This window comes from Toxorhynchites rutilus, chromosome 3 (assembly GCF_029784135.1).
Source record: "Toxorhynchites rutilus septentrionalis strain SRP chromosome 3, ASM2978413v1, whole genome shotgun sequence".
NCBI lineage: Eukaryota > Metazoa > Arthropoda > Insecta > Diptera > Culicidae > Toxorhynchites > Toxorhynchites rutilus.
This window is the reverse complement of record NC_073746.1, coordinates 129,277,379-129,302,852: the sequence shown is the minus strand read 5'-3', so window position 1 is coordinate 129,302,852 and position 25,474 is coordinate 129,277,379. Positions and strand designations below refer to the sequence as shown.

Here is a 25,474-nt window from a genome sequence, read left to right as displayed (position 1 = left end):
TAGAAATTTCGTCAAAATTAATTCCAATTGACGAAATTAACTCCAATTCGGCAAACTTATCAGTATTTTTTTCCCAATTTTACTTTTCTCTGCAATACATATGCGTAGTTAATTTTTTCGAATTTTCCTTTTTTTTTAGATGATGACTTATACGTACGTGGGAAAAACTTTGTTTCATATATATGATATTGAAGCATAATCTTGGCCTTAGTATCATTGGTTGGCATAATTATTAAGAATTTAAACGCATTCATCGCATCGCATTCGCATTTATAGTAAAGCTAGCCAATTACGTAGACTTCACCATCTTTTCGCCTTACATTGAACATGAGAAAGCAATATTACACACTACATATGAATGCCAGAATGACTCTCTTTCAGACTGATTCGAATGCCATATGAATAAAATTGGTATTGAGATCAAGCCATAACTACTACACCATTCCCACATTCTATAAACGCACCCCCACTTTACGCAAATAACAATGTTTACGCTTTAATCTGCATGTGTACCATATGCCACCGTGTAAGTATTAGTGAATCATATATATTTCACATTGAATAGTGATAGTGTGTTCGTTGCATCTGTCAGAAACACGATATATCTATTTTCGAAGCCCATTTTTTATAAACGCAGTGAGCAAATGCAGGCAAACTTTCGAATTTGAATAAATTTTCTCTATCGTATCGCTTGAAAATGCCAAAAGGAAGTGTGCAAAGTGAAAGAAAAAAGGGAATGGTTGAAGCCTACCGACGCGAAATTGCCCGTAGACTCCGTAGATCAGATTCGGTGATAAGAAACTTCTTGAAGAATCCGAGAAAGTATGCAACAACCAAACGAAAAGCTAAACAATCAAAGCTGTCGGCGCGGGATGAACGAAGAATTGCGATATTGGCGTCAAATTCAACAATATCGGTGTCCAAGATCAAATCTGAGCTAGATCTACCTGTTGCGGATGAGACTATTCGTAAGATTTGCAGCCCAGCCCCAACATAATTCGATCTAAAATGCACAAGGCTCCGAATCTAACACCAGATCACAAGCAAAAACGTTTGGACATCTGGGGAATAATCGTACGACGAATCTACGCCAACGGAAAGCAGTATAACAGTATTGCTGAACTAAAACTGGCAATTTCGGCGGCCTGGGAAAGGTTTGAGATGGAAACTATAAAGAACTTGGTCAAAAGCATGCTCAGCCGAATTTTCCAGGTGATCGAGTGTGGCGGAAGACCAACTGACTACTAAAACGCAGAAATTTGTCAACCCATTGAGTAATACAACGTTCCACACCTTAAAACAGCCAGGAACCGGTTTTTATGAAATAAGCACAAATCATGAATTCTTGCTTACACGTTTTTGTTTTTGTTATGGATTTTGGTTTTTTATTACATCTCTTTTGAAATAAAATACATGAAACTGGTCAATTTTTTCCTGGTCCTTGAGATTTTTGAAAATCGGAGGTGCGTTTATAGAAAGTGGGAATAGTGTATAGCATCGTTAATTTGAAAAATCTATAAATATGTATGAAAATCTAAAAAATCTGTAATCTGCATCTACGAATTCTTGGTTTCAAAAAGTCTGAAAAATCTTTATAAGTACAGATTATTCTGTAGATATGGTAACCCTGGCAGTGACACGCTTTGAAAACATTTATTCAACTGAAAGGCAACTTATGTACAACACATGATAGACTACCGAAATAAGGATTTGCTGCAAGCGTTTCTTTAATCTCACGTTCGACTGCTTGGCATTGCATTTTAAAGTGTTCAAAAAGAGAAAATGGTTCGATGAAGGATCGTCGATGTAATGGTCATGAGTTTTGAATGTCGGCCATTTTATTGATTTTTCTCAAAAGCTTAACATCTTTTAACTGGTAGCTGTAAAAGACTCTAACAAGCGTTTGCAAGGTGCTAAAAAGCGTATTCTATTTGTAGTTTCGACCATACCTTTAACGAACAATATTGGCAATAGCTAAATAATCTCTCCTAATTTGCCTTAACAAGTCTTGACTAGTGGTTTTAAAGAGAATTATTCCAGAAATTATTAAGCATAGAGCTGAATAAAATCATCATGAAAAAGTCGCACTGATAGGGAATTGTTAGTTGGGCGGATCAACAATTTTCTTCGTAAGTTCAGAATAATTACAATTTCTCTCCATATTTGTTAAGTTTAGATGTCGAACAAAGTATAACTTTAAAATTATGTCTGCGTGTTCTTACTCCGGTTTCTCGAAGATTCCGTTTGAATCTCCGATATTTCTGCTTAATGGTTTACAATTATCTGTTCAGTCATTCGAGCGTTTGGTATTTGATGATACCTGATTCGGAGAGCAGCCATGTAATGAGACATCAAAGAATAATCAAGGAATATTCGTTTGAAATATATACCAAGTATATGAGATGTATTTTCTAGAGAAATTGCGACACATAACAAATTTCCAACAACGAGACATCTCAAATTTGCTTCGCGGGTTAACAGTCTTCGCCATTTCTCTTATTGACACAAATGATGCTGGGTCGTGATAATTCGGCAGAAAACACCTTCGTTATCGTCAGTCAACAGTGTCCTTGCCAAGTTCACCCCTCGGTTCAATTCTATTTTCATGTTACCTACCGTTCGTAATCCCACACTTAAGCACTTCAATATCGTTTTTAAAGGACGTGAATTTATTTACCCAAAATAAGGGGTTTCTTCCCCCCCACCTAACGTCTTCGAATAGTTACCAACAACAGAGCAATTTCTAAGAAAAATGGACCAACAACTCGAGAGACACTACCCTTCTCACAAGCAGGATACAGGGACCGAACATGAAAATGTTCTTTCTCATTCTGTGTCTCTCGCTCACCCCACCCCAACCGGTTGAGTGCCCTCGACCAGAGGAGGATGCTTCTCCAGCTTGTGGAACCTCTTACCTAGGAATGATACATAGAACGAGAGCATCCGGAGCTTCGTCGTTATTGATGTGGCCAGGCGACAGCAAAGACCCATCGCACCCTTTAAATGAACGTGGGAAATCTTTACTATCGCACCCGATTGCTGTAATTTGTCAACATCCCACCGGCCAACGGAGAATGCCTTAGCTAATGGCGGAACCCGCCTGAAGAATCACCCGGCGCGGTAAGTGATAATCGAATTCCGCCTCGTCCGCAATCTCGCTCGCCCGGGGCACACATAAATCGAATTTACGCTTGAAATATTATTGCTTCCACCCAATACATGGGGACTGACGAACATTAGCTGGTTATATTTGACGGTTGATGGAGGAATTCGGGTGGTACGAGTATGCAACGTTTGTCGAGTGTCATGTGGTCTGTTGAACGCTTGTTTCAGAGACGATTTGATCTGATTTTAGAATTGTACGTTTAATTGCCTTTTTATTATGTGGTTCATCTAAATATACTAGATACCAAATACTAGATACTAGTTGAATGTCAGGTTAACGGATTTCAAGTTCGAATGAAATATAAAAATGGTTTATTGAAAGAATACTCCGTTGTTAGTTATACTTTTTTCCATATTTCGAGAATTTTGGGGATATTAAGCCAGTAAAATTATTCCCGTTTATCGTGATTCATCGAGCCATTTTTACACAATTTTTATAAAAAGCGGAGCACTTATCTGCAGGTGCGTTACCCTCGATATACATCAAAATATAGCTTTAGGAGCAAACCGATACTGGTGAAAGATGGATTGTAAATTCGATCTAAAATCACTATTAACCAACACAGAAAATAAACAAAACAATATTGCAGAAAATGAAGTACATAATTAACACATAGTTGACACATAATTTTCTTCGCGATCTAAAAGATGATTATGGTTTTCGCTTCGATCGGAAGGTGTCCATTAGGGGAAAAGGGGGGAATTTGGACCACCTAAGCAAAACGCCTAATATTTCCAAACAAATACGGTCTAAATCAAAAATGTCACATTGTATACTGAGCTACACTTGTTTTCTCTCAATAAATAATGTTTAATCATTATATGAAGCTTCAATCTACCAATTATATCATAAAATAAAAGAGATGATTTTTGGACATTAAAATTTTATGCGGGGTGATTTGGACCGTCTGTGGGGTCATTTGGTCCAGTGTGTGTTTCATCGAAAAAAACATACTTATGTTTATGTAAAGTATTTTGGGATAATGTTACAATCAGTAACAATGTTTTGGGATCGATACTAGGTGTCTTGGCCAGATTCCAGACCAGAAGAATTGCATTGACACCATCTCGAATTCTGCATGAATCTTTTCGCTATTGGTCGAGCATTTTCAAACACTTTTGATGCTTGGTCAAAGACAACTCGTTCTCGATGGCCTGATTGCTCTTTCAAGCTCCTCCTTCTTCCAACGTTGTCTGTCCATCCTCTTTTTGCAATTCAGCTGCATCTGGAATCAATTAGACCAAAGAAAAGTCTCAAACCTGTAGGACCAATTCACCCCACAGAAACGTGTCCACATCACCCCACACAACACGCAAAAATTAAAATGCAATTAATTTCATTTATTGTTATCAAACTTACAGTTTCGCTACATCAAATTGTTCCTCTTCTGTAGGCGAACAGAACTTTACTGCACAATACACGAAAAGTTTGTTTAATCAGCGGGAAAAACCTTAAAAGCACGATCGGAAAACTCACATTTTTTGACGATCAAAGTGCTTGCTGTGTTCATGCTACCGTTTCCCTCTACTTGTGAAGTTTTATCAAGGTTTTTTTTCTTTAAGTACATACGGGTCAACAATAGAAGGAAATGACATTATAAAAAATCTAAGTTTAGTTGTAATTTTTGAGATAAAGGGGTGGTCCAAATCACCCCATATGACCAAATCACCCCATGTTACCCTACATATTAATTTCCATTCTGCCTGAGTGCATTTGTGTCGAGTTGGATCCAATTACTAATCTAAATCCTATCCGACGTGGGAGCACTTCGGCATAACATCACATAGCCTAGAACAATAGACGCCTGCACGTGCGAAACAATACCACAAGCAGATGCTCGATACGTGATTTTCCATTATTATAATCTAACTAGCTGACCCGGCAAACGTTATTCTGTCACACACATTATTTCTAGTTGATATTAGGTTGGCGAAAAGTTATCCATTATTTTCTCGATAGCTGGCTTTAGTGATCAATATCCCGCGTAATATCGATCATACAATTTCAAGCATAGGCTCGTTGTAAAGGTGACACTTCACACTAAAAAAAAAAATGTTGCTGTTTTTTGTTTGTTCCATTCACTTGTGAATTACAGGGTGTTAACAATGGAGATCAACAAAGAGAAAATTCGGTACATTTTACACTCTTTTATAAATGCGAAAATGCAAGCCAGGCGGTTGAAATTGCGATTGGTGTGTATGATGTACAAAAACAGTAAAATAGGTGCAAATTAATTTATTTTTCATTTAATTTTTTTCTAAATTTTTTCCAATTTTTTTTAGTGCGATATATTAAAATGAGATCTATACTGTCAATAAATTGACAAAACTGGCTAACAGAAGAGGTTTTATGTTCCATCAGGATAACGCATGGTCACGGATTTCCGAGAGCTTGATTGGGATGCTTTTATGCATCCACCATATGGTCGGGGTTCTACCAGAACGAACCAAGCGCCAAAAACATTATTTTGAGATATTTCAATTTGAAGTTTTTGCTCTCACTCATTGACTGTGTCTGATCAAATCTATCATTTTATCGCACACGTGTTATAAACAGGATGTCAAACATAACATTCCCTTTCTTGCTGTAAGCACACATCTTCGTAAATTTCTGATTCAGAACCTTTAGAAAAATGAAAAAAAAACAAAATTAGGTTGCTGCTAGACACGCTAAACTTCGTTTTCTTTGCAACCAGAACTAACCAAGTACATGACAACTATTAAGATAATACCATTACACAACACATTAGTATTTTGAAACGGCTCTTGACTAATTTCATGTATAGTTTAAATATTGACTCACTTTTGCTGTTTTTGACAAAATAATATCTTATTGAATGACAATAAATTGATTAAGGAATGCATTACACTTAGTTCGTTCTTATTGAACGCAATTTTGAAAAGTGTAGATCAGCCCACTTAACACGCTTCTACACTTCATGGCAGCCATTCGGCTATCTTACTTACCAGATCCCGACGACATCAGATTCCAGGAGCTGTCCGAAACAGAAAAATTTGTTAAAAATTCGGATCTGCCTTCTGGGAGAAAACGATCACTATCGTCCGATGCCATATTGTGGGTTTACGGTTCGCTTTGGTTGAATGCAATTTCGTTTTTTTACAGTCTGCTACACAGAATTTTTGTTTTGGAGCTGTTATTAACTGTCCGAATGACGTGGTCATTTTACAGTCGATAGATTATTATTTCCTGCATCCAGTGGTGTAAGTAACTCAATTTTGAAAATAATGGCGCTGGGTTCGTTTTGACAGAACCCCGACCATTTAGTCTGGACCCGGCACCAAGCGATTACAACCTTTTCCTCGCATTGCAAAATTTCCAGAGTGATAAGAAATTGGGATGAAGATGAAGATGTTTTTCGCCTCTAAGGATAAAGACCTCCATGATAGAGACATTATGAAGCTACCTTTAGAATGTCAACAAATTTTGCAACAAAACGGTGCATATTTGTCCCAAATCGGACTATCCGAAGCATATTAAAAATAGTTTTGAATTTCACCCAAAAATAATGGATTACTTTTTCCCCAACCTAATATGTTAGATGAATTAGTCATTTTTTATTTAACACTTAGAAACGACTAATTCAACAAATAGTAATTCATTGTGTTTGAATGTTTTGAAGATCTACGAAATTGATCGAATTTCATCGATAAATAGAATGAATGTAGAGATTTGAACGAATGTGTGTTTGATATTAATGCTGCCAAAAATGATGGTGCCCATTGTTATTCACTTCACTTTTCACCTATAAATTTTTATTTACATTTCCGTCAAAACTTCATCCATAATAAAAGATTTTCATCAGACACAATTTTAGTTCAAGATTTTTCCCCACTTGTAGAGAATGTGTTAGTCTGTTGCATGGAACACATAGTTGATACGGTAGAGGAAATTTTCACAATTGGAATTTGGGTTTTAAAAATCATATTTATTCCACCCGAATACCCATCCCCATTTTGGCTTCACAGAGATGGAACAAGAAGCTCAATGTCGTCTATGCGTGGCAAGGTTGTCACATTTGCACAACTCGATTGGAGTCGAATGGATTCCAGAGAGCAAAATTGCGATCCCTTCAGGTAATTCTGACTTGATTGGATTTCCGAATACGACCGAGTAACGGGTGTTAAATAAAAAATAAGAATTTTTTCAATACCTTTCAGTAACTCAAATAAAGAGCGTAAAATTTTCTTTCTCCAAGAAAATTGCTCTTTGGGCTCCCTAGAAACAGTAGGCGTGTTTGGTTTTGCTAGTTTGAATTTATTCAAAGCAAAGATGGCGTCGAAACAGCACGTGCTCCGCGAACGCATTGTACGGTTCTACAAAACGCATTTCCAGCAAGGAAAAAAGTTCACGGTGGCACATTTTAAGGAAGAAAATGTACCTGTCAGTACGGTATATCGTATCCTGGGTTCCCTGAACGTAGAGCGGAAGGTCGGAAGTGGTCGTCCGGTGACGATAATGACGAAGCAGAGGAAGACATCGTTAAAGAAGCTGTTTGACAACAAGAATGCAACCAGCCTGCGTGACGCCGGTCTGAAATATGGCTGCTCCCACGTATTGATCCATCGGACCCTCAAGATGGAAGGAATCGTCTGCAGGAAGAAGACGAGGTCGCCGGAGTACACGTAGGAGCAGATTGAGACGGATAAATCACAGTGTCGGTGGATGACCAAAAAATACCGCGGGACGTCTTTCGTTCTGGACGACGAAAGCTATTTTCCGCTGTCCAAAACGCATATTCCAGGAAATGATAATTACTACTCCAACGACATCCACACCGCCTGAAGTGAAATACAAATTCAAGCACAAGTTTGAAAAAAAGGTTATGTACAGGCGATGTACAGCCATTTCCGACCGGGGCATTTCAAAGCCTTGGTTTAAGCCGAGCAGACTGGCAATCAACCAACAAATCTATCGAGAAGAGTGCCTCGATAAAATCCTGCTGCCGTTCCTGAACGAGCATCACGCGGATGGGAAGTACGTCTTCTGGCCGGACAAGGCGTCTTCCCATTACGCCAAGAAGACGCTGGCGTATCTTCAGGAGAAAAAGATCCGTTCGTGCCAAAAGATCGTAACCCAACAAACTTGCCCCAGTGCCGCCCAATAGAGGATTTCTTTGGCTCACTCAGTGCCCTAGTGTACAAAAACAATTGGATGCCAAGGGCACGAAGCAACTGACTACAAGAATCTGGAATTGTATCCGGAAAATGGACGTAAGTGCCGTACAACGTTCTTGTGAGAGCATCGCGACAAAGTTGCGTCGAACAGCAGACCACGGCCCTTCCTCAAACATTTACTGACATTTTTTTGAAGAAAATACATTATGTTATTAATAAAAAATACTGAAATCGATGAAAAAAAATTTTTTTTTTATATGTGATTGAAAAAATTCTCATTTTTTATTTAACACCCGTTAGCTGATCAGTAGACGGATTTGGAATAACTGAGGAAATTACATTAATCGATTTTCTCATGGCGTGAACAAAATAGGCTAACCAAACTAAATATGTATGTATGAGGTGATCCTTGCTGCTGCCATTCAACTAAATACATCCAGCAATGTGTGGGATCAAATTCCACCGGACTCCATTTTTGTTTGAACACATGTACGTACTGTAATGTCATGACAACGCATTACCTTCTGGCCTTGCAATAACAAAGTCAATGCTGTGTCAGCGTTGCTCATGATAGCATCCCGCAAGCCCTCACGCCGATCTTGTTGATTGGGTCGTAGGAACTGCAGTCTTTTCGTGTCGCTGTGGTCTCTGCGTGCTCTCTACATGTTCTCCAGCTAATGTTCTTTCAAGCTTGATGCTAATAGCGTGATTGTCATTTTGCAATGAGAACATGTGTGATTTGATGAATTTCAATTATTCATTGTGCTCATTCAACAAGGCTCCCAGCTCACCGGAGATGAACCTGGCCTTAGGCGAATTGAGGTTACTTGCAAATGTGTGGAAAGTTCGATGAGGCGGACGTAGCGCCATCTATCATTTAACAACGTAATTCATTCAATAAATTCATTCAAACAAACGACGGTTAGATTATTTGAATGTTGTTTACACAGAAATACTAAAATCGCAATTAAAAATACGGGATGGGGGTTAAAATTTGGGGTTAATTGTATTTTTTAAGCCAAATTTCAGAAAATAATAAAAAAAACAAATTATTCCGGAAAAATATTTCTTTTCTGGATGTGGCCACCTTAATCGGTATTAAATATATGATAATCTGTACCCTAGCGGTATCATATATAGTTTACGACCATTACTCATGCCTGTCAAGTCTTTTGTGTACAAGTTTATTGAAATTGGTTGAGCCGTTTCGGAGGTGTTCGACAAGGAATACCGTGACACGAGAAGAAGATGGATTAATAGGTTTGTGAACTCCGTCCGAAAACATTGCCGCATAGAAAAAACATTGAGCATTATTTAAAAAAAAAAGAATTATTTTTATTGATTCTTATTTTTTGTGCCAAATAAAATTCAAAAGAAACAAACATTTATTATCACGAGAATGAGAATAACCAACTGAAAATCAGAAAAAACGTTCTCCCTCCTTCAAGCATCGATCATCCCCTGATACCACCATTAGCTCCGAGCATTCCATAACATAATCCATTACAGAATGTCGTGCTCCGTTTATCCCTAAAAAAATCCATTACAAACGAGCATCCTCTGACAACCAAGCTGTCATCAACAACACCAGTGAGTCAATCCTTTGCCATTGTTTCCACATCCGCAAGCTTCACTATCCTCAGCCAGTGCTAGGAGGAGCATGCAGAGACATTCAATTTTACAAGAAGACAGCATCACTCGCACACCTGATCCTGCCGTTCCACAAACCTTATTTCAACTCTGAGTGGTTCCTGGGTTAGTTTAGAAGCTCATCACTGCTCAATTTTGCACATCAACAGCAGTGGCGGCAGCAGCAATAGCACGCAAAGTACATCCGCCTACGAAGCTTCGAAATTTCAATTTCCTTCAGAAAATTACTAGCAATTTTGGGTGTGGCTGTAATTGTATCTGGGATGTACGTGTGTGTGATGGCTATGTAGGCACGTTCTCTCGTAAACAGACATAAATTCGCACGAATAGAAAATTTAATTCATTCAGCCGGTGGCACGAACTGCAAGATGTGTTTTCTGTCAGATTCGGAAAGGGAAAATAAATTACTCTCACGGTCCGAAAAAGTGAAAGCAAAAAGGTACAAGTTAAATGTTTTAGCGTGAGTTGTATGTTGAACGTCCCATCCGTCCGGGAGAGAGAAGCACTTCCTCTGTAATACAATTTCAACCGCTACGAACTGTTCATCATGGGTTTTCGCATTGTGGCTAATAGGGATAACGGAGGATTTGCAAGTCATGGCTAAGAATTACGATTGACAGGCGCCAGGAGCAATTCGGTTACGAAACGAAAGGATTCACAATTTGTAGCGGTATTACTGACTTGATAAACTGATTTGTGTTGCTATTCTACCATATTTCAATCCGGTAAATTGATGCCTTGTGACATTCATCTTACATTGAGCTTTTCGACTTGGCATAAATCATGTAAGGAGGCAATTTATTCTAAAACGTGTGGAACAGTACAGTACACAAAAGAACGAGGCACACTTCAGCGACACGTGAACTCTTATTCCATTAACCCTTTCTTGAAAACCATTGGAGCGTTCAAATATAGTCTTCATATCAATCATAGATTCACATTTGTAAAAATTGAAACGTGTACCATTTGTTTTCAAACTATGTCTTACGATATCCACTGACTCAATCGATACAAAAACACTATTTTATTCAAAAATATTTTTTTCCGTATAGCTCAGAGAATTTAAACTCAACCCATGTTTTTTCAACCCTGGGGTAAGTAAATCGACTATTTTTTAAACATTGCGAAAAAATCGTTTCAACTTGCCCCGGTGTATCTTATATTTTTTATACTTCATATACTTAATACGAGGGTCGTTCGAAAAAATAACATTCAGTGCCTCAGAAATCGCGGAAAAAATAAAGTTAGGACAAAAAACGAGGTGATTTTCGTAATCTACGTTTTATTTTCTATTTGTCTACATAATCGCCGTAACGTTCGAGGCATTTTTCATAGCGTGGCACGAGTTTTTCAATTCCGAGCGCGAAGTGCGTAGCGTCCAATTTTTCGAAGCACGATGTAACTGCGTCACGAATTTCTTCAGTATTATCGAATCGTTGACCGCCGAAAGCCTGTTTAACTTTCTTTTCTTTTTTTTTTGAATTTGTTGGTTCATCATTACGGATAATATTTACGAATACGTCGAAATTTCATAATAACTCAAATAACTCTTTAGTAAAAAGTTCCGGAGACCCAGAGCAAAAGGTTTAATGGCTTGCGTGGTTTTGTAGAATCATTTCGAGAAGCAACAATTCTCTCTTGCCTTTGTGAGAACAATACACTAATTAGTCATATGTCGCAATTTGTTTCTTTATATCAATGCACGCGTTGCACTGAGTATTTAACGAGAGGCATCTTCCGTGCATCGCCATTATACAAGCATCAAACACGCGTCTAACAGATGCACACAGTTGCAGCGATAAAAATGAAACATCGCGAGAATGACCGTTTATGAAAAATTGTTTGTCGACTCTCGGTTAAAACCGTCAACAAAACTAGGAGCTTGTTGCATCAGAACAGAGCCGATGCGCACGAGAGCAAATACGAATGGCTTCCAAAAGTATCGAAGGTGTGCTATTCATATATAGGGTAACACGGGGTGAGTTGGACATACGGGGTGATTTGGACCACCCCTTTATCTCAAAAAGTACGGCTCAACTTGGATTTTTGATAATGTCAATTACTTCTATTATTGAACCGTATGTCACTAACGTAAAAAAACTTTGGTAAAATTCGATAGGTGGAAGGAAACGGTAGCAAGAGCACAGCAAGCACTTTGATTGTCAAAAAATGTGAGTTTTCCGATCGTTGTTTTAAGGTTTTTCCCGCTGATTAAACAAACTTTTCGAGTATTGTGCAGTAAAGATCTGTTCGCCCACAGAAGAGGAACAATTTGATGCAGCGAAACTGTAAGTTTGATAACAATAAATGAAATTAATTGCGCTTTAATTTTTGCATGTTGTGTGGGGTGATATGGACACGTTTCTGTGGGGTGAATTGGTCCTACAGGTTTGAGGCTTTTCTTTGATCTAATTGATTCCAGAAGTCACGGAATTACAAAAAGGGAATGAGCTGACAACGTTGGAAGAAGGGGGAGCTTGAAAGAGCAAGTCAGGTCATCAAGAACGGATTTTCTTTGACCAACAACGAAAGTGTTTGAAAATGCTCGAACAACAGTGAAAAGATTCATGCAGAATTCGAGATGGTGTCAATCCATTTTTTCTGGTTCTGGCCAAGACACCTGGTATCGATCCCAAAACACTGTTACTGATTGTAACATTATCCCAAAACACTTTACATAAACATACGCATGTTTTTTTCGATGAAACATACACTGGACCAAATCTGTGTATCTGTACTGTGTAAACTATCACGGATGGGCGCATCGAACAGATTGGTGTCGTGGTTGTCGTCGTACCTTACTGATAGGAAGCTTCGTGTCAAGCATGGCTCTAGCGTATCATCATCGTTTGTGAGCGTATCTGGTGTCCCACAAGGAAGCAATTTGGGACCTTTATTGTTCGTGTTATATTTCAATGACGCTGCATCTTCGTTAGGCTTCAAGAACAAACTTATGTATGCTGATGATTTGAAGATCTATGTCGTGGTACGTTGCATCGGGGATTGTCTACGTCTTCAAAGGCTACTGGATGAGTTTGTTCACTGGTGCCGCAAGAACAAACTTGTTATTAGCATCGGTAAATGCCATGTAATGACCTTTCATCGATCCAAGGACCCAATCATTTTTGACTATCACATCGTTGAAAATGTTCTTGAGAGAGTAGATGAAGTGGTAGATCTTGGCGTAGTGCTGGATCCTAAACTTTCCTTCCATTCTCATTATACCTGGACCATATCTAGGGCAAACCGACAACTTGGTTTTCTATTCAAGATTGCCAAAGATTTCAAGGACCCGCATTGCCTAAAAGCATTGTATTGCTCTCTTGTTCGCCCGATCCTGGAGAATGCATCTGCTGTTTGGGCTCCTAATGATGTCACGTGGAACCTAAGGATTGAACGACTGCAAAAGAGGTTTGTACGGCTTGCGCTCAGAAATTTACCGTGGCGTGACCCATTGAACCTACCAGCATATGCTGACAGGTGTCGCTTGCTTGGACTTGAAACACTTGATCGGAGACGAAAGATTCAACAAGCGACGTTTGTAGTTAAACTACTCAATGGCAATGTCGACTGCTCGTATCTCCTATCGCTTTTGGACTTTCGAGCCTCGGGTAGGATGCTGAGATACCGATCCCTAATGCAGCCGGGATTTCATCGTACTTTGTATGGATACAACCAACCTGTTTGTGCAATGATCCGCATGTTTTCGTCCGTTGAATCAGTGTTTGAATTTGGAATGTCCACGTCACAATTTGTTAATAGTATTAGAAGACTGCATGTATTTTAAAACGTGATAGATTATTCATTAGGACTATTTCTGTCAGATGAATCAATAATAATAAAGAATAAAGAATAAAGAAATCACTCCACAGACGGTCCAAATCACCCCGCATCAAATTTTAATGTCCAATAATAAAATATTATTAGGCTGTCAAAAAAGTCCTGCGGTATTTCCGCGAGGTGTCGTTGTAAGCGCGTAGTTCTAGTTGTATTCATTGTATCGAGTCATACTATAGCTTGTAGGAAAGGTATTTTTGCGCGCTATAATATATTTCTTGGCAGTGTTTTGTTTGGTTAAGTCGTTCGTGAGTTATAGTGTCGCAAATATGGAGCAAAATAAAGAGAAAATCCGACATATTTTACAGTACTACTATGACAAAGGCAAAAATGCATCTCAAGCTGCCAATAAAATTTGTGCAGTTTATGGACCCGATACAGTTTCCATTTCTCCCGCACAACGATGGTTTTAACGTTTTCGTTCTGGTGTAGAGGTCGTCGAAGTTGCGCCACGCTCCGGAAGGCCTGTCGTCGAAAATTGCGACAAAATCGCTGAATTAGCCGAGAAAGACCGGCATAGTAGCAGCCGTAGCATCGGCCAAGAGCTGGGGATAAGTCATCAAACCGTTATTAACCATTTGAAGAAGCTTGGATTCACAAAGAAGCCTGATGTATGGGTGCCACACACGTTGACGCAAAAAAACATCTTTGACCGTATCGACGCATGTGAATCGCTGCTGAATCGCAACAAAATCGACCCGTTTCTGAAGCGGATGGTGACTGGCGATGAAAAGTGGGTCACTTACGACAACGTGAAGCGCAAACGGTCGTGGTTCGTCAGCTGCCGGGCCTGTTGTTCTTCTCCGCAGAGGACAAATTCAGCGTTCCGGAGGAAATTCGCAAGCAGAAACTATCCAAGTTTGCCAAAAAGTACATGGTGTGACAAGCGATCTGCTCTTGCGGAAAGAGGAGCGCCCCCTTCGTAATGACCAGCACGGTAAACGGGCAGGTTTACCTTAAGGAGTGCCTAGAGAAGCGCTTACTACCACTATTGAAGCAGCACGAGGGCCCGACCATCTTCTGGCCGGATCTCGCTTCGTGCCACTATTCAAAGGACGTGTTGGAGTGGTACGAAGCCCACGGGGTCACCTTCGTGCCAAAGGAAATGAACCCGCCCAACGCACCGGAGCTTCGCCCAATAGAGAAATATTGGGCGATTATGAAGCAAGCCCTCCGGAAGAACCCAAAAGTTGTCAAATCGGAGGTGGACTTCAAGAGAAAATGAATTTCTGTTAAAAAAAAAACTACAACCTGACGTTGTACAGAACCTTATGGACGGGGTAAAGAGGAAGTTGCGAGCATACGGGCTTGGGCTCGAAGTATGAATAAAAAGAAAATGCCAAAAGTTGTTTAATAGTTTTTGTTTTACTGTCTAAAATTTTCAAAAGGATCGGTCTACTGGGCGAATTTCTACAGCGTTTTTTCCTTGATGCAATTTGATGTGACACACCCTTTAGTCCGGACCTTGCACCAAGTGACTACCACCTGTTTTTGTCCATGGCGAACGAGCTAGGTAGTCAGAAGTTAGCCATAAAAGAGGCCTGTGAAAATTGGCTATCCGAGGTTTTTTGCCAATAAGGAAGCGAGCTTCTATAACAGGGGTATTATGAAGTTGGCATCTCGTTGGGAACAAGTCATCGAACAAAACGGCGCACTTTGACTTAAAACAGATGATTGTAACTAATTTTATGAACAAATGAAAATTAAAATAGACCGATAGGGACAGCAAACGACGCCATATGTTTTTCTGCTCACTTGACATTTCTCTTCAGTAAGGTTTACCATTTCATAATGGAAAGATATACGACCCAACAACGAGTGGAGATAATTCATATTTACTACCGAAATTCGGAGTCAATGGCCTCAACTTTTAGAGCGCTACGTCCAATTTATGGACGTCATAATCGTCCTACCAGATCAACAATTGAGCGTCTAGTGCGAAAAAACGAATCCACAGGTAAAGTACAAAATGTTCCCGTTCCAGTGAGACAAATAAGTGCCTGTAGTGTCGAGAATATTGCTGCCGCTTGCGCATTAATTGAGGAAGACCCAAATCAGACTCTCACACGTCATTCTCGAGCGTTGGGCATCTCTGTGACGTCGTTGCGGCGAATTTTGCGAAAAGATCTTGGCCTACATTCTTACAAGATCAAATTGACGCAAGAACTGAAGCCGCTTGATCATCAGAAGCGTCGTATGTTCGTGAATTTGGCTGAGCAACAACTTGAAAATGATCCGGATTTTTATCGAAAAAACATCTTCAGCGATGAGACTCATTTCTAGCTAAACGGCTTCGTCAATAAGCAAAATATGCGTTATTGGTCAGGCACCAATCCACACGTACTCCATGAGTAACCAATGCATCCCGAAAAAATTACGAAAAAATTACGGACGTCGTTGGGCTATTTTATGTGGGGCTACGTCAAGTCTATGGTCTATGCCAACAAGCCAGCGCCGTTAGACTATTTTCTGTGGGGCTAAGTCAAGTCTATGGTCTATTCCAACAAGCCAGCGACGATTGATGAACTTCGTACGAATATCGAACGTGAAATTGCAGCAGTATCGGCCGATTTATTCTTGAAAACCGTCGAAAATTAGGTTCAGCGTATTGGCGATCTAACGTATAAATCTACACCTAGGCGGCGCTGCGGTGAAAGTGATGATGGTTTTAAATTTTGCCATGTGAGCTTATGGAAGGTTTGTAGTTCTTTCCATAAATTACAATGTTATAATCATAAAAGATTATTTGATTGCGATGAGTTTGTAAGAAATTTAGTTCTGCGCAATTTTATATATGACATGGTATTTATTTACCTCTTTCAGTAGTGAAAACTATAAAAATGTTGACAACGGTTGTATTAAAGAAGGAAATTCGAGAGCACAATCAAACACAAGTAGAGAAATGCACGATTCCTGCATGTGAGAACTACCTTAGAAAGCCCGGAAGTAAAATATACGTGATTTGTTTTTGAGTTTTAGGTTACATTTGCATCATTTTCTTAGTTCAAAAACAAAATTCAGATGTCTCACCGATCGTTTACGTTTTGCGTTAGATCGCCAATGGACTTCTGCAAGCGTGCCCGTGGTGGCCATGCAAAAGAAATCGAGTTCCATACATAATGACATTAAATGTACTCTCACATGAATAAAGAATTTCGTTGATATTCAAAACCGTTTTCGTTTTATTCAAAAAAAAACTTCTGTAGCACTCTTATTGAAAACCTCTTCACATGAAAGTAGGGGGAACTTTTGCTCCCATCGAAATGTGTTCCCTAACAGAGGCATCAAAATCAAGCTGCCTGAGGGAAGTCGGCATTGCAAATACATGTAAGTCAGGGGCATTTTGTTATTGCAGGTGAGGTGAGTGATACGTGCAAATGAATTTTAAATCTGGAACGTTAATGTTGGTTGCTTCGTGAAATTCCATATCAATGACCGATCATGCACTGTGAAATATTTAGCACAAGTGTAAGTGTGGAATTGTATATGGTAGCAGTTATGCTAAAAATGACTTGAAATATGAAACGACTTAAACGATAATAAAGGGTGTGTCACATCAAATTGCATCACGGAAAAAACGCTGTAAAAATTTAATTTTTAGGAATTATATCTTCAGCTTTCGCTTATAATCAGATAAGAGTGTATAGATCACGTTGGCCATGCTTCACTGTCAATTTTTCGTAAATTTGGAAAAATATCGTCGAACGAAAAAGAGCGTCGTGAATTAATCCTGTGCACTCATTTCGAGAATCCGGAGTTGTCACATCGGGACATCGGTTAGATGCTGGGAATCGTCAAATCCACGGTCAGCAGAGTACTAAAACGATACTTCGAGAACCTAACCATCGACCGGAAGGTGAAGAGCGGCAAAAATGGATGCTCCGTCAGTGAAAAAGATCACAAGCGCGTAGTTAAGCAGTTTAGACGTGATCCGAGAAGTTCGGTCCGGGATGTCGCCAATAAGCTGAATTTGTCAAGTTCATTCGTCCAGCGGACCAAGCAGCGGGAGAGCCTGCGCACATACAAGGTTCAGAAGGCTCCTAACCGCGACGAAAGGCAAAACATGGTGGGGAAGACGCGAGCCCGGAAGCTGTACACCGAAATGCTGACGAAGCCGCATTGCCTGGTAATGGACGACGAAACCTACGTCAAAACGGACTTTCGTCAGCTGCCGGGCCTGTTGTTCTTCTCCGCAGAGGACAAATTCAGCGTTCCGGAGGAGATTCGCAAGCAGAAACTATCCAAGTTTGCCAAAAAGTACATGGTGTGGCAAGCGATCTGCTCTTGCGGAAAGCGGAGCGCCCCCTTCGTGATGATCGGCACGGTAAACGGGCAGGTTTACCTTAAGGAGTGCCTACAGAAGCGCTTACTATCACTATTGAAGCAGCACGAGGGCCCGACCATCTTCTGGCCGGATCTCGCTTCGTGCCACTATTCAAAGGACGTTGGAGTGGTACGAAGCCAACGGGGTCACCTTCGTGCCAAAGGAAATGAACCCGCCCAACGCGCCGGAGCTTCGCCCAATAGAGAAATATTGGGCGATTATGAAGCAAGCCCTCCGGAAGAACCCAAAAGTTGTCAAATCGGAGGCGGACTTCAAGAATAAATGGATTTCTGTTCAAAAAAAACTACAACCTGACGTTGTACAGAACCTTATGGACGGGGTAAAGAGGAAGGTGCGAGCATACGGGCTTGGGCTCGAAGTATGAATAAAAAGAAAATGCCAAAAGTTGTTTAATAGTTTTTATTTTACTGTCTAAAATTTTCAAAAGGATCGGTCTACTGGGCAAATTTCTACAGCGTTTTTTCCGTGATGCAATTTGATGTGACACACCCTTTAATTCCAACCCATTAACTTAGGGTTCTACTTCGAGTGAGGCGATGAGCCACGTGATAACTTTCCAAACAGGACAAAGTACCGTTTGTGTTCATCGAATCGGATTACTTCAAAACATAAGATTTAAATAATTACTGTCATACTACTTGTCAATAATGAAGTTACGAGAAAAGAAAGTATTACTGATGCGCAGGGACCGGAATCTTCGAAAATGAAAATCGACTCTCCTCTCAGTCGCTTCGCTTCGACTAGCACTACTTCGGCATTCGGCGTGCAAAATGCAGCGTGCAGTTTGGAAGGAATTCTAAACAAAATTTTAGTTCACTACGAGTTCGATTGAATCGATCGTGAATCGATTAACTCTATTTTCTGAATATTATTTAATTTTAATCAAACCTGATTAGCCCCTAATTGCCCCTAATGAATTTCTTTAATAATAAGTATTAACACCACCAAATGACAAAACTTTTTAGCAATTGAATAATAAATAATTATAAAACATATAATAATTTATCATTTTTCTCAACATCTTGTTTAATGGAGTTAATCGATTTGGCAATTGAAGCATCCATATATATCTCGGTCAGAGTCATGCATGTGACAAAGTATGCGGAAAGCTTATTTATCTTTTGTTTAGCTCGCTCGTATTAATCTTATATTGCATTACCATGTATATTATACAAATGCTAACCAGTATTTGGGAGTCATGACATTTTATGTTATGTTATGTCTCATTTAATGACAAAACATGAGCTTTAAATCAATTTTGGGTGTATAAGTGGAGAAAAATAGTAACCCGAGGGAGCCAAATATTAATACGCGCCTGTAGTGCCATCTCTATGAAATTGCACGGTCTTTTCAAACGACCCACGAACTTCTATGTTGTTTATGTTCTATTTATTCTAAAATATTCTTCTATTTATCGTAACAATACATAACATGAACGTGACATTCACAATGATGAATGAACCCAATGCTTGGAAAAATGTCTAGCAAAGGAAAAACTCATCAAAGAAATGATTAAAGTTTCGCGGGGCGTGAAATTTCTCTGCTACTTTTGATGTCACTTTCAAATGGAATAAAAATGAATGTGCGAAATTGGGACCCACATTTTAGAATCTGTTCGATTGGGTCAAACTTGCCAAAAACTTGATCCGTACGACAGCCAATCTGAAATCTAAACTTCTCATCCATACTGAGCCGCTCGCTGAATGCTTAATATCGTATCCCATCCTCATTTGGCAAAAATTGTTTTCAACTTTCGACTTCACTGATTTCGTACACCCCAACCTTTTTTCAATTGCTTAGATTCAAAGTTCAAGGATTCGACGAAAGCTATCGGAAGCTGTACGAAAGCTGCCATCGTCAACAATTCATGTCTGGGTGAATCAGTGGGCCAGTGGTTGTATGTGATGGCATTCTTTTCCAACCCACGATCTGCTGGACGATGTCACTGTGGGTGGAGTAAATTCAAAACATGGATAACCTCGCTCGAAGCAAGCATCCTTCCGGTCGAGACGGACAAGAGGCAACCACACAGTTTTTCGTCCCGCGCCGGGAAGACATCTTTTTTGCGGGGAATTCTCCGAATGCTGCGAATACTTTCCTCGCATTTTTTTTATTTTCACCCCCCGATTGGCGCTTTTCGCAGATGAACAGATTCTATCTCATGCCAGATAATGTTGAATGGGAAAGCAATTTCGAGATCCCATCGCCAAGAAATACACCTGATTTGAGATTTTCCGAGAAAGCTGTCTCTGGCTTTGCCGTGAAGATTGATTTTGTCGGCGGAGTGAACAATGAGGGTACAGCCCTCAACGTGATGGATTGTTATTCCGCAGTTGTTTTCGCAAAACAGAGACTACAGAGTATTTAGTCAAAGTTGGGCCACGAGCTCTGTCAATCTCTGCTTGCGTGAAATCAACTTCACAAAAATACAAATTGGCGAAAGGACAGGAATTTTTTGGTGTAACCGAAACAGATATATTGCAACAACTAATGGTATTATGAAGAGTTGCAACATGGCAGCAAATATATTCAATATGTTCTAATTGAAAGATATGCAAAAATCATCTTACCATAGAAAGTTCGCCAATTCATAACTAATTTCTCATCTGTCTTTCTCTTCTGCTCCTAACAACTTTAGGTCACATGATTGGTCGCAATGTGTAAAATCCCATTATGGCCCTGGTTAGCCATAGCATGGAGATGGAGAATCGCGCTTACTTTAAGTTGGTTAGTGCAATATTGCTGCGTCAGTTCTGCACAACTAAATGGTTTAAGAACAAACGATGGAAGCACTAGCAATAATGGCGGCGGCGGCTCCAGCATCAGTAGTAGCATGGGACGAGTAGCTGGACTAGAGGCAAACAATCCGGGCGCTGTGGCAACTATGAGCGGCTCCCCTTTCGGAGCGAACAAAGCGGACATGGTAAGTAACAACTAAGTTCAATGTATATGATGATCGCAACTATAAATGGCCGTCAGCCATTTCTGTTCTGCATGTTTCTCAAATTACACATGTTCAATCCAACATGCTCGTGAACACAGATTATCTACTTCAAACAGGCGTCCCTTCTGGATCAGAAAGCTGTGTAATGCTGTCTTTATGTGTTCAGCATTAATCGAATCAAAAACCTCTGCACTTTTTTTTTGGTATCTTCCGCAGTCAAACTCTGATTCCGTATGTGAATTCTGACAATGGATCATGTGGTCGAATGTGTATTGATGGGCATGATTAGCACCATCGTGATGGAAGAGTTTTTCCGAGTTTGGCTATAGGCATCGGTCAACAAAATACTAATTAGGGAGGGGCCTGCTTTTGAAAGATTAAAAAATGCGTTTCTTCCGGAATTTTAGGGAAATTTCTTTATGTGAAAGAAACGAAAAATTTCTAAAAGGTTGGTTGGTGATGGTGTATTGGATTATAATAGCTTGAAGATCCTGAACGAAAATATGAGGCAAAGTGCCACCAAAGGGGTTTCAATCGAGAATTCAAGTTTTATCAAGACAATGTCCCAAAGCACAAGGCACATAAAGTTCGCACATGGTTACAAATTCTCCCGACATAATTCCTATTGAAAAACTGTGGGCGTTTCTTGGAATGGATGTTAGGAACCATCTGGTATCTAACAAAAACGACCTCCACTTGATGGATGAATGGATGAGTAGAGGGAAATGCAGGCATAATGAATTTGCAAAATGTTGAAAATAATAAACAAAAACAGAAATCGCGCGTATCGTATTCAAGGGAATTTCCGTTTGGGACTTAGGATTTGAATAATTCGAACTGATATCTTCGACAAATCATCAGTTTGGACGACTGCTCACATATTCTAGAAGAGGAGTAATTCCAAATGAAATCGACAAATGACAAAACATGAGTATTTTTGATTCGAATGAAAGTGTGTATTCCGTTTGGGTTAGAAGAAATATGAGTTTTCCACAGCAATTGGGAATTTTTTGACTCAAGCGTAACTTTTGAAAAGGGCGTATCGATTTTAGTAAGAGAAATCTTTGATAATTTATATCTCAAAAAGTATGAGTCGTACCGAAATAGTGTCTGCGAAAGAGTTATAGAGTATTGATGGTTGAATATGAAAAAAATGTACACTAAGAAAAAAAATAGTATTCTTTTTTTATTTACAAAAATAAAAATTCAATTTGCAATATCCAAGATACATACTTTTTAATTTTTTTTTAATTTTTTCATACAAAATAGAAGTCATGCAGAAAATTTAAAAAATGGGCCCAAGATGGTAAAACTATCTTTGACGAACTTTGTGGAACATCGAATTTTTAGGAATTTTCAAAACTTTGAATTTTTGTATGTTAACAATCATTTTTAGCCACAAATTATGAATCCTGATGAGATTTAAAATAAAAAAGGTTATTAACAATCTCCTTCTAAATGTAGCCATTCTCGAAATATTTTTAAAAAAAATTCTAATTTATTGTCTTTTTTATAGTAAATAATCCCTTTTAATATGTTTGTCGTTTGCCTCCATTGGAGGAGTATAACTTCATTTCTCGTTTGATCTATGACAGCGCGGTTCGCGCTCAAACGAAACCCATCCCAGGTTCCACTATTCGTCGAAGGCCTCCCAATCCATGGTGGGATAGCCAGTGTTCCAAGCTTTATGGAGATATATCGAATGCATTTAAAGCTTTTCGGAAACGTGGAACCATTGAGAATTTTCAAACGTATTTGGACCTTGAAAATCAATTTAAAAACTTGATCAAAGGGAAAAAACGTGCTTATTGGCGAAATTTCGTGGGAGGTTTGTCACGAGAAACGTCAATGAAAAAATTATGGAAAGTGGCTCGAAACATGAGAAATCGCTCTTCATCCAATGAAAGCGATGAATATTCACATCGATGGATTTTTAATTTTGCACGAAAGGTTTGTCCCGATTCCGCTCCAGTGCAAAGAATTATTCGAGATATACCACAAGATAGGTGCGATCTTGATTCCGAGTTTTCGATGGTAGAATTCTCTCTTGCTCTCCTTTCATGTAACAATTCTGCTCCGGGATCGGATAGAACTAAGTTCAACTTGCTGAAAAATCTCCCTGATGTGGCGAAACATCGCTTGTTGATCTTATTCAATCGATTTCTGGAGCATAACATTGTTCCAGATGATTGGAGACAAGTACGAGTTATAGCTATTCAAAAACCAGGAAAACCCGCGTCCGACTTCAATTCGTAAAGCCCAATAGCAATGCTGTCTTGTATACGGAAATTGTTGGAGAAAATGATCTTGTTTCGCCTTGATCGATGGGTTGAAACGAATGGCCTACTCTCAGATACACAATATGGGTTCCGCAGGGGCAAGGGGACGAATGATTGTCTTGCGTTGCTTTCTTCAGAAATTCAAATGGCTTACGCCGAAAAAAAAACAAATGGCTTCAGTATTCTTGGACATAAAGGGGGCCTTTGATTCTGTTTCAATAGAGGTTTTGTCGGACAAATTACAATCTCGGGGTCTGCCGCCTCTATTGAATAATATGTTATATAACTTGCTTTGTGAGAAACATTTGAACTTTTCTCACGGAGATTCGGCAGTAAGTCGGGTCTCTTACATGGGACTCCCCCAGGGCTCATGTTTAAGCCCCCTTTTGTACAACTTCTACGTAAGCGACATTGACAATTGCCTTACACAAAATTGCAGCCTAAGACAACTTGCAAATGATGGAGTGGTGTCTGTCGTAGGATCAAACGAATCCGACCTGCAAGGACCCTTACAAGATACTTTGAACAATTTTTCAACCTGGGCCATTGGGCTAGGGATCGAATTCTCCACGGAGAAAACAGAGATGTTGGTTTTTTCTAGGAAGCATAAACCAGCAAAACCAAAGCTTCAACTTTTGGGTAAACCGATCACTCATGCTATGTCATTCAAGTATTTTGGGGTCTGGTTCGACTCTAAATGTACTTGGGGGCCCATACTAGGTATCTGAGTAAAAAATGTCAACAAAGAATAAACTTTCTCCGTACAATTACCGGCACCTGGTGGGGAGCCCATCCCGAAGATCTTATAATGTTGTATCGAACAACTATTCTCTCAGTGATGGAGTATGGCAGTTTCTGTTTTCAATCAGCTGCCAAAACACACCTCATTAAACTCGAGCGAATTCAGTATCTTTGTCTCCGTATTGCGTTGGGATGTATGCCCTCAACGCATACCATGAGTCTCGAGGTTTTGGCAGGCGTACTCCCACTAAAAGATCGCTTCAATTTATTATCTCTTCGGTTCCTCATCCGGTGTAAGGTTATGAACCCATTGGTGATCGGAAATTTTGAACAGCTGATCGAGCTAAATTTTCAATCTGGGTTCATGAGTCCATATCATGAATTCATCTCCATGCAGGTTGATCCTTCTTCGTATATTCCCAACCGTGTTTGTTTTCCTGACTACATCAATTCCTCTGTGCATTTTGATCTGTCCATGAAGCAGGATATCCATGGAACATCAGATTATCTTCGATCGAGGATCGTTCCAACGATCTTCGATGCAAAGTATGGGTATATCAATTGTGATAATATGTACTTTACTGATGGGTCCTCTATGAATGAGTCCACAGGATTTGGAGTGTTCAACGAATTTTTTAGCACCTCACACAGTCTTCAGAATCCTTGCTCAGTTTATATTGCTAAATTGGCAGCAATTCATTGGGCGCTGGACAGCGTCGCCTCACGACCTGTTGAACACTATTACATTGTAACGGATAGTCTTAGCTCTGTCGAAGCTATCCGTTCAGTGAGGCCGGAAAAGCACTCGCCGTACTTCCTTGAGAGAATACGAGAAATTTTGAGTGCTTTATCCAGACGCTGTTATGTCATTACCTTTGTCTGGGTCCCTTCACATTGCTCAATTCTGGGTAATGAGAGGGCTGACTCATTAGCAAAGGTAGGTGCAATTGAAGGCGATATTTATCAGCGTCAAATCGCCTTCAATGAATTTTATTCTTTAGTCCGCAAAAATACCATAGTTAACTGGCAACGCAAATGGAACGAAGATGAATTGGGCCGGTGGCTCCACTCGATTATCCCTAAGGTTAGCCTCAAACCATGGTTCAAAAATCTGGACTTGAGTCGGGACTTTATTCGCACCTTCTCCCGACTCATGTCCAAACACTGTTCGTTAGATGCGCTACTCTTTCGTATTAATCTTGCCGACAACAATCTTTGTGTTTGTGGCCAAGGTTACCACGACATCGAGCACGTTGTTTGGTCGTGCGAGCTGTATCTTGTCGCCAGATCGAATTTAGTAGTCACCCTTCGGGCCCGAGGAAGGCAGCCCATGATGCCGGTGAGAGACGTGTTGGCTCGGTTAGACCTTGATTACAT

General features: G+C 39.7%; 1 protein-coding gene across 5 annotated transcripts in view; it reads left to right on the top strand.

Moving 5' to 3' along the window:
* The window catches only part of LOC129775129 (probable G-protein coupled receptor CG31760), a 189,699-nt gene that overhangs the window by 63,754 nt on the left and 100,471 nt on the right, over nt 1-25,474 (top strand). For all 5 annotated transcript variants that reach the window (XM_055779434.1, XM_055779433.1, XM_055779432.1 and 2 more), the window contains exon 2: nt 20,772-21,056. In XM_055779434.1, coding sequence (XP_055635409.1) covers nt 20,790-21,056 — 267 coding nt within the window. In that variant the 5' untranslated portion in view covers nt 20,772-20,789. The remainder of the gene's footprint in view (nt 1-20,771; nt 21,057-25,474) is intronic.